The 9,739-nt window shown below is 42.7% G+C and overlaps 1 protein-coding gene across 1 annotated transcript; it reads left to right on the top strand.

The window, feature by feature from the left end:
- Nucleotides 1–749: 749 nt before the first annotated feature.
- LOC136068163 (uncharacterized) lies at nucleotides 750–1,316 on the top strand. Its single transcript, XM_065774926.1, has one exon. The coding sequence runs from the start codon at nucleotides 750–752 to the stop codon at nucleotides 1,314–1,316; it is 567 nt and encodes a 188-aa protein (XP_065630998.1).
- The last annotated feature ends 8,423 nt before the right edge of the window (nucleotides 1,317–9,739 follow it).

Raw genomic sequence — 9,739 nt, 5'->3', positions numbered from 1 at the left:
ACTATATAATGTGAGAGGCCTTCCACGAGATGAGGATCGGGAAAAAGGAGAAAGAAATATTGTAGCAATCAAAATTGTACTTGTAAACAATTATATTGATTTATACTCTGAATTATCTCCTTGGACAGTGAATTTATCCAGTCCGATGTGTCCTGTTCTTACTTGATCATCTTCTAGATCTAGACTAGCCGTTATTAACTTTATTAAGACCTAGCTTTTTAACCCATTCTCTAAAAATTTATTGTATTGGGCTCACTAGGCCATCACCCCATTCATCTTTGGGCTAGGGTCGTAAATTATGTCCATACAAGTGGCGCTGTCTGTGGGAAGAGCTTGTGTGATAGTGAAGGCAACGGTTAACTATGGCAGAACCGGGTCTGCAAAAAGCAGAGTCGAGAGGATCCCAGCACGGTGACCCTTTTCTTAACCTTGAGTAGAAAGGCGATCGTGAAGGAAGTGTCCACACCACATACGCTGACAAGAGTCAACCTCGAGGGGGGAGCCATATTTCCCATGCAAAGAACAACAAGAACATGCAACTGAAGATCGACAAATTAAAGAGAGAGTTACAACACGCAAAAAGTAAGCAAGCTTCTTCAAACTCTGATGTTTCTTCTGATGACGAAAGAGACATTAATTACAGGCGGAGGTCTTGAACCCCACCCAGCGAATCCTTCTCCTATGAAGAGGAGCATCATCATAAGCGACGGTTTCGAAGCCCGTCACGTAGAGGTGTATGAAACGACGCTATGAGTAAGGCCCTGAACCAAATCTCTAGGTCGCCTTCCACGCATAAGATTGAAGAGGCAAGACTTCCTCGGCGCTTTCATCAGCCAACTTTTACCATCTACAATGGTCGAACAAACCCTGTGGAGCACGTGAGCCATTTCAACCAGAGGATGGCTGTCCATTCCAAGGTCGAAACCTTGATGTGCAAGGTTTTCTCATCCAGTCTAGGACCAATCGCAATGAGGTGGTTTGACAGTCTGAAAGAAGATTCTATAAGTTCCTTCAAAAAGCTCATCCAGGCATTTGGTTCCCGTTTTGTCCTATGTCGCAGGGTTCCTCGGTCTTTAGCTTCCCTACTATCCTTAAACATGCGAGAGGGTGAAACCCTGAAAATGTATTTGGATAGGTACTGGGAGATGTTCAACGACATGGATGGTGACTTTGACGAAGTGGCCATCAGTACTTTTAAGCTCGGCCTCCTAGTCGAGTACGATTTAAGGAAATCTCTAACTGGTAAACATGTCACCAGTATGCGTCAATTGATGGACAAGATTGATAAATATAAAAGAGTTGAGGAAGATCAGTAGCAGAGGAAAGGAAAGGATAAGGATATCCCTCAAGAGATGAGGGATTTCAGGTCGGATCGGTACAGTAACAATAGACTACGAAGAGATTTTGTTAGACAATCAAGATCGGCAAATCTTCATGCAATCAACGCCGTGTTCCGAGAGCTGGTACATTAAGTTCTGGAGAAGATCATTAATGAGCCACTCTTTAAACGGCCAAATAAAATGGTGGGAAATCCCAAAAGGCGCAACCACAACCTCTATTGTCAATACCATCAAGATCATGGACATAACACAAAAGATTATAGGAGTCTGTGGGACCACCTGGACCAGTTTATCTGTGAAGGTAAATTAAAACAACTCTTACATCACTCTAGTGGTCGAGGGAGGGGGGGCAGGCAAACTTGGAATCTAGGAGAGATGATTCTTCCAGACCCTCTCTTGGGAACGATAAATGTCATCTTCGCTGCACTAGGGAGAACTGGGTCCTGTCTATCCAGAGTAATGTTCGTGGCTCGGCTATCCGCTGAGGATGCTAATTAAGAGCCGAAGAGAGCTAGAATGGAAATTCAACTAGTATTGGGCTTCTCAGATGAGGATAAAATCGGAACCATCCAGCCTCACGATGATGCTTTGGTAGTTACCTTCAGAATTTGGGGATCTGATGTGAAAAGGGTGATGGTGGACAAAGGCAGTGGCGCAGAGATAACGTACCCCGACTTATATAAGGGGCTAAACTTGAAACCCAATGACCTAACGCCCTATAGTTCACCCTTGGTGAGTTTTGATAAGAAGATTGTCACCTCAAAGGGCCAAATTAGACTACCCATGCAGACTGGTTTAGAAGTGGTGAAGGTGGATTTCATCATCGTGGATGCTTATTCACCCTACACAGCAATTATGGCAAGAGCCTGGCTTCATACACTAAGAGCCGTTTCTTCTACTTTGCACCAAAAGGTCAAATATCCGTCCGAAGGCTAGGTTAAAGAGATCCTGGGAGATTTGTCTGTAGCTAGATAATGCTTGGTGGCCGCTATTCGGCATAAACCCGAAGATGAGTTCTCGGCCTATGCTGAAAAGGATTTATAGCAATTAAAACCTCTAGTGTTGCCCATCGATGATTCAACCGATAAGGTGAAATGTGAAGACTTGGTAAAGGTTGTTATTGGTAATGATCCGAAAAAGTTCTTTTAGGTCGGGTTTCAACTGCCTCCTTAAGAGAAGGAAGAGCTGGTAGAATTCCTCGAAAAAAATATCGATGTGTTTGCATGGGACACTATTGAGGCCCCAGGGGTGGATCTAGAGTTCATCTACCATAATTTAAATGTTAACCCAACCATTATTCCCAAAAAGCAATCGCCTCGCCGCCCATCTAAAGAGCATACAGATGCTGTCAGAGACAAGGTAATGAAACTCAAACGTGTAAGGGCAATCAGGAAGTTTTCTACACTGAATGGTTGGCTAATACTGTGGTGGTAAAGAAGAAGAACGGAAAGTGGCGAGTGTGCATAGATTTTACAGACCTTAATAAGGCTTGCTTGAAAGATCCATTCCCCATGCCTAAAATAGATTAGCTAGTGGATGCAACTGTAGGCCAATCTCGAATGAGCTTCCTATACGTCTTTCAAGGGTATCACCAAATGAGCTTCCTATACGTCTCGAATTAGCCTTGGATGATCAGGAGAAGACTGCTTTTGTCACCCTCGTTGGGAATTACTATTACAAGGTAATGCCATTTGGTTTGAAAAATGCGGGATCTACCTACCAAAAGATGATGACGAGGATGTTTGAGCCACAGTTGGGTAAGAGTATTAAAGTCTACATAGACAACATAGCAGTGAAAAGCAAGGTAGTATCTGAGCATATAGGAGATCTTGGAAACATTTTTGAAGTTCTTAGAAAACACAAATTGCGCTTAAACGCTTCCAAGTGCTCATTTGGTGTGGGATCAGACAAGTTCCTAGGTTATATGGTAACCCATATGGGGATTGAGATCAATCCTGATCAAATCAAGGCTATTAGCAGTTTGCAGCCACCTTGGAATCCCAAAGAAGTCCAAAAACTATCCGGAATGGCTGCGGCCTTGAACTGGTTCATCTCTCGATTAACAGATAGGTGTAGGCCTTTCTTCCTACTGATTAACAAATGGAAGGGGTTTGAGTGGACCGAGGAGTGTGTCTTAACTTTCCAGAAACTTAAAGAATATCTAACTCGGCCACCTATCATATCCAGTCCTGAAATGGATGAAGTCCTATTTGCCTATATCGTTGTGGCCCCTTATGCTGTAAGTTTGGTGTTAATATGAGTTGATCGTAACATACAACGGCCAGTTTATTATGTGAGCAAGTCGCTGCATAAGGCTGAGGTTCGTTATCTACCACTAGAAAAAGCCATTTTGGCGGTAATACATGGTACACAAAAGTTGCCCCATTATTTTTAAGCACATACAGTTGTCGTCCTCACCCAGCTTCCACTTAAAGCCATACTACGAAATGCTGATTACACGGGAAGGATTGCTAAATGGGGCATGGTACTAGAGGCTTTTGATATCAAATACATGCCTCATACCTTTATCAAGGGTCAAGCCCTCGCGGATCTAATGGCCGAGTTCGCTGAACCCTCATTAGAAGAAGTAGCATCAATACAGAATATGGATGAAAAATCGGTTAGCATGATCTCCCAACAAGGTCTCTTATCTTGGGAAGTGTACGTTGATGGTGCAGTAAATCAGAAGGGTTCTGGAGTGGGGCTAGTGCTGGTATCCCCTGAAAAGATCACTATTGAGAAATCATTAAGGCTAGACTTCTCGGCTACAAATAATGAGGCTGAATATAAAACTCTACTGATAGGAATGACTATGGTTCAAAAAATAGGCTGAAAGGTAGTAGAAATGTTCTTAGACTCAAGGTTAGTCATCGGCCAAGTGAAAAGAGAATTCGAAGTGAAAGATGAAAGAATGCAGGGGTACTTGAGTCAGGTTAGACACCTGCAATCAAGATTCAAATCTTTCAATTTGTTGCACATCTTTAGAAGCGAAAATACACATGCTGATTCCCTAACCACACTTGCGACCTCTTTGGTGCAGAACCTGCCTTGGGTTATCCTCGTAGAGGATTTGTACAAACCCATGAAGGTGAAGAGAGAGACGATCTAAGTTCATTAAATCAAATGAAGGCCTAGTTGGATGGACCCTATGGTACTATTCTTGAAGGAAGACACCCAAGAAAAATCTGAAGCTGATAAAGTACAGAGAAAGGCTCCTCGATTCTGGTTGTCCGAGGACCAGAAGTTATATAAACGCTCATTCTCAAGGCCATACCTGCTATGTGTACATCCCGAAACAACTGAATTACTCCTTGAGGAGTTACACGATGGAATTTGTGGAAGCCACACCGGAGGTAGATCCCTAGCACATAGAACCATCACTCAAGGCTATTGGTGGCCAAATATGCAAAGGGAAGCACAAGAATATGTGAAGAAATGCGACTAATGCCAATGGTTCGCACCAAACATATACCAACCAGGGGGAGTCCTTAATCCTCTGTCCAGCCCTTGGCCATTGGCTCAATAGGGCTTAGATATTGTGGGTCTTTTTCCCAAGGTAGCAGGAAACAAGAGATACCTGCTGGTCGACACGGACTACTTAACTAAGTGGGTCAAAGCTGAACCCCTTGTAAACATCAGAGATGTGGATACCAAGAAGTTTGTCTAGAAAAACATTGTCACTCGATTCGGGATCCTTCATACTCTCATTTCAGACAATGGCCTTCAGTTTGATAGCAAATCTTTTAGGAGATATTGCTGTGAATTAGGAATTATGAATAGATATTCTACTCCCGCTTATCCCCAAGGGAATGGACAAGCAGAGGCTGTTAACAAGGTCATAGTAAACGGACTTAAGAAGAGGCTAGATGATGCAATGAAAAAATGGGTGGAAGAACTGCCGCATGTCCTCTGGACATATTGGACCACGCCTTGTAGATCCACCAGGGAAACCCCCTTCTCAATGACTTATGGCGCTGAAACTGTTATCCCCTTAGAAACCGACTTCCTAACGTTAAGGACCAGTTCATTCAATCCGAGAAATAACACTAGGTTACTAGAAAAAAGCTTAGAGTTGATTGAAGAGAGAAGGGAGAATGCAATGATCCAATTGGCATATTACCAACACAAGCTCAAGCAGTGTTATGATGCCAACGTGAAGCTGAGACGATTAGCACCTAGTGATTTAGTGTTGAGAAAGGTTTTGGGTACTGCAAAGAACCTAGCGTGGGGAAAGTTAGGGTCCAACTGGGAAGAACCATACCGTATTATCTCAGGGGCTGGCATTAGGGCATACTTTCTAGAAGATTTGGATAAGCATGTAATACCATGTCCTTGAAATGTAAATAACTTAAAAAGGTATTATTATTAGTAAATGTTTCTTTGATCAATATGTTCATTTGTTACATAAAGGCTTGGTACTTTCTATTTTTTCTTTTATATATAAGTGTTTAAACTAAACCTCAATCATGCCTGAAGTCCTCGAACCAGATGGTGTGAGTAGGTAACACTCAATGACAATTTTTCCAAGTGTTTAAACTAAACCTTAATCATGTCTGAAGTTTTCGGACCAGATGATGTGGGGAGGTTAACACTCAATGGCTATTTTTCTAAGTGTTTCAACTAAACCTCAATCACGCTTGAAGTCCTCGGACCAGATGATATGGGGAGGTTAACACTCAATGTCAATTTTTATAAGTGTTTAAACTAAACCTTAATCATGCCTAAAGTTTACGGACCAGATGATATAGGGAAGTTAACACTCAATGGCAATTTTCCTAAGTGTTTAAACTAAACCTCAATCATGCCTGAAGTTCTCGGACTAGATGATATAGGGAAGTTAACACTCAATGACAATTTTTCTAAGTGTTTAAACTAAACCTTAATCATGCCTGCAATCCTCGGACCAAATGATATAGGGAAGTTAACACTGAATGACAATTTTTCTATGTGTTTAAACTAAGCCTTAATCATACCTACTGTCTTTAGACTAGATGCTTAGAGGAGATTAAACACAGGGACATCTTCTATAACTGTTTAGACTAAGCCTTAGCCATGCTTGCTATTCCTGAACTAGATGCTAAAGGGAAAGTAACACTTAATGGCATCTTTATAAGTGCCAAAACAGATCTAAGGCTATGACTAAATCCTTAAATTAATAGCTCCGAATAAGATGAGTTCCCTAAAGTATATCTTCCCCTTTTTTTCTTTTTACTCCTTACAAATTTCAATAGTTATCTTTACTAGATTCAGTCTTCATTGCTACTTAGTTAAAATTACTTACACTGATAGCAGGGTATTATTGCTGGTTTTTACTGAAACTAAAATGGCAATAGTTCAGGATCGTTTGCAATAATAGTAAATCTAAAGGCATATAAAGTAAAAACGCGAAAGATAGAAGGAAAAATACATTCATTAATTAAAAAAGAAAGAATGCAATACATTTCAAAAAAAAAAAAAAAACTACTATAAAAGGTCCTAATAACTAGATCTTGGTCTTAGGGACTGGAGGGTCAACAGCTTGACTCGGTTGGGAGATAGCAGCATCCTTGGCTTTAGGACTAGCTTTGTTACCCTTAGCCTCTATTGCTTTTGCCTTGGATGCAGCTTCTTTTTCCTCGACTTCATAAAGAACTTTTCTCTTCTCCTGAACCCTATCCTTGTCCTAGACTCCCTCAACTTCCTTGCCTTAATCATCTGCCTGGCCTGATCCCTTCGAAGCCTCAGGGAGAGTGAGAGCAGTTTGGTTGGTAGGGGGCTGCTCAGATACCTCTAGGGCGTGCTTAGGGGCAGAGGAGTCAGAACCTGAGAGTTCATGAAGCTCGGGGTGGTAATAGATACTCCTAGGTTGCCTTAGAGTATATTCTGCAAGAACTCCTTCAACGTCGAGGGCCTTACCCCATGATATGTCACAGTAATCCCTATAGACTGCGGAGAGCTCCTCAGCAAGTCTCACCTGAGTTTTTTCAATGCCGTGTTGGTAAGACGTTTGTTTTTCAGCTTCAACTGCCTCTTTAGCTAGCTGAACTGCCTCCATGGTCCTTTGCAGCTCTGCCCTGAGATCTTTGACCATCTGCCTCTTCCTGGCTAAGTCTATCTCGGTCAAATGAAGTTTTTGACATTGGTCCTCGGCCTGCCTTTCTGCAGTCTTTAGACCCGCTTCAGCACTATCCTTGGCCTAGACCGCCCCCTTCAGCTTCTCAGATAGTACTGCTTGTTCCTCCTTAAGAGCCCCCAAAATCTTCTTAGTCTCGGAACGGGAGTGGCCTCTGCCCTGGCCAGATTGCGGGCATCCTTGACCTACTCCTCGGCCACGAAGACCTGTTGGGTAATTTATGTGAAAGTAACAAAAGAATCCGACATGAGAAGAGCGAAAAGATAAAAAAAAATAAAAACTAAGTGTGTAATTCAAAGGATGTGCTAAACCGCTTACCATATCAAGATCCCTCTTCAAGGACAGAAATAGGTCTGGTTGCTTAGCGTCCATATCTCTTAGCAGAAGTAATGGTTGCTTAAGGGCTTTAGCAACATGACCCGCGTGCCCCCCTAGAAGTTACAGATTGAAGCGTCCCAAGGGATGGGGGCACCATCCACCTCCAGCCTTAGAAACCACGCTCTTGGGGGTCGGCGCACTTCAGCTCCATGTGAGTCATCTCTACTCTCCACGGAGGAAGCTCGTTTGTCTCTCAGGCACTTGGGCTGCTTTGCTCCCTTGGGAGGAACCATCTTGCCCTCCTTCACATCGAGCACCTCTAGCACTTTCCTTTTCTTTTTCAGGTCAAGGCTAGGAAGCTGTCTAGCCGTAACCATTAGGAGAGGGGGAAGAGGTGAATGGTCAGCCAGAACTTGTAGCTTGTCTGTCCCTTTTGACGTTGACACTTGATTTCTAGCAGCCATGAATTCCTTTAAACTTTTGTTCCCTTTGCTTAAGGCCATCCCGTCTTTCTCTTCTTTCGAAGTGTTGTTCGGAAGCACAATCACTAGAACTGGGGCATGAACACTTGAATGCCTATCAGGTTCGTCCTCGGTGTCTGAGTCAGAAATCACTTGCACCCTCTTGGAAATGAAACTTATCCATCTCTTCTTCGAGCGAGGAGTTTGAAGAGGCAATCCCTTCTTCGGCTGCTACTGCTTCAAAAGAAACTTGCTAAATTAGTTGGACAACCAGAGGAACGCCTTGTGGGAATGGGTGCGCTATTGGTGGAAGATCGTATGGAGCTAAAAAATTGGGCCGGGATACGTCGATTTGAGCTATCCGTTGGTCACCCGCTCTTATGGCATGGCCGATCTCTTGGAATGCCTCCGAAATGGGCCGGAAGTCCAAAATCAAATGGACGGCCCAAAGTTGCCTGTCTTTACTTACGAAGATTTCAGATCTCAACAAGTAGTTAAGAGCTGCTACGTTAGTTAAGCTGATCCAAGGAGCTATGTGCCTTCTATCTGTTAACACAAAAGAAGAACAAAGCACAGTTAAAAGGTTGAAATTTATTATCATGAAAGAACAAGACAAAAAAGAGCGAAACAAGGCCGAGGTTAAAGAGTCTAAATCTATTGTTAGGAGACCTAAATCTAAGGTGTCCCACCTGGTTCTCCCTCTTCGACTAGGCAATGAAGACCATCATGCCACACCCCTGAAGCAATCAGGTAGTCGTCTTTCATTCCCTTGTTAGACCTGGGGAGACACGAGATGAGCCTGACAATATCAAATCGGGATTTGAGGTAAAATCCCGTCCTTTTTTGTTTGTGACAATCGTACATGTGGACCATGTCGTGCCAGGTGAGCCTTAAGCCCAAATACTCGTTCAGAGCATTAATACTCCCTAGGACCCTAAAATGTTTAGGTGCGCACTGGTAAGGGCATATCTTATGGTTGAGGAGACAATCCCTTGTTATCCTACCCATGGGGAGGGTCATTCCTTCTTCTATGAAAGTTATCATAGGGATTATGACTTCCTCCCTCTTCTCGGTTTGTTACTATTTCTTCTGGGGAACAGCATCACAGGGTGACTTCTTGCGGTTTGTGGTATTCTTTCTTAAAGGTCTCTATCTTGGTAGGGCTATCCATTAGATGCTTAAATTTATCCATATCAGCAAACTAAAGGGGAACCTCCGAAAGTGATAACTTGAGAAATAAAAATTGGAGGGCCGAGGAGATTGGCTGAAGAGAAAAAGAAAGGTTTAAAGAAATTAAGACTTACGCGAACTAAGGTATATAATGACCCTTGAAACCTTTAGAAAAACTCTCAAAGATTTATGGGAAAATAGGTATGGTAAGCTTAATGATCTAGCAAACTTTGTGTGTTTGAATGCTTGAGATCACTGGAGAGCTTGAGAGTTTGTAAAGTAATGGAGAAATGACTTCCTTTAAGGCTTTATTTAGAAGGCAAAAAATGAATGGGAGT

Source organism: Quercus suber, unplaced genomic scaffold (assembly GCF_002906115.3).
Source record: "Quercus suber isolate HL8 unplaced genomic scaffold, Cork oak 2.0 scaffold_102, whole genome shotgun sequence".
In the NCBI taxonomy this organism is placed as follows: domain Eukaryota; kingdom Viridiplantae; phylum Streptophyta; class Magnoliopsida; order Fagales; family Fagaceae; genus Quercus; species Quercus suber.
This window is presented reverse-complemented; position numbering and strand designations above follow the sequence as displayed.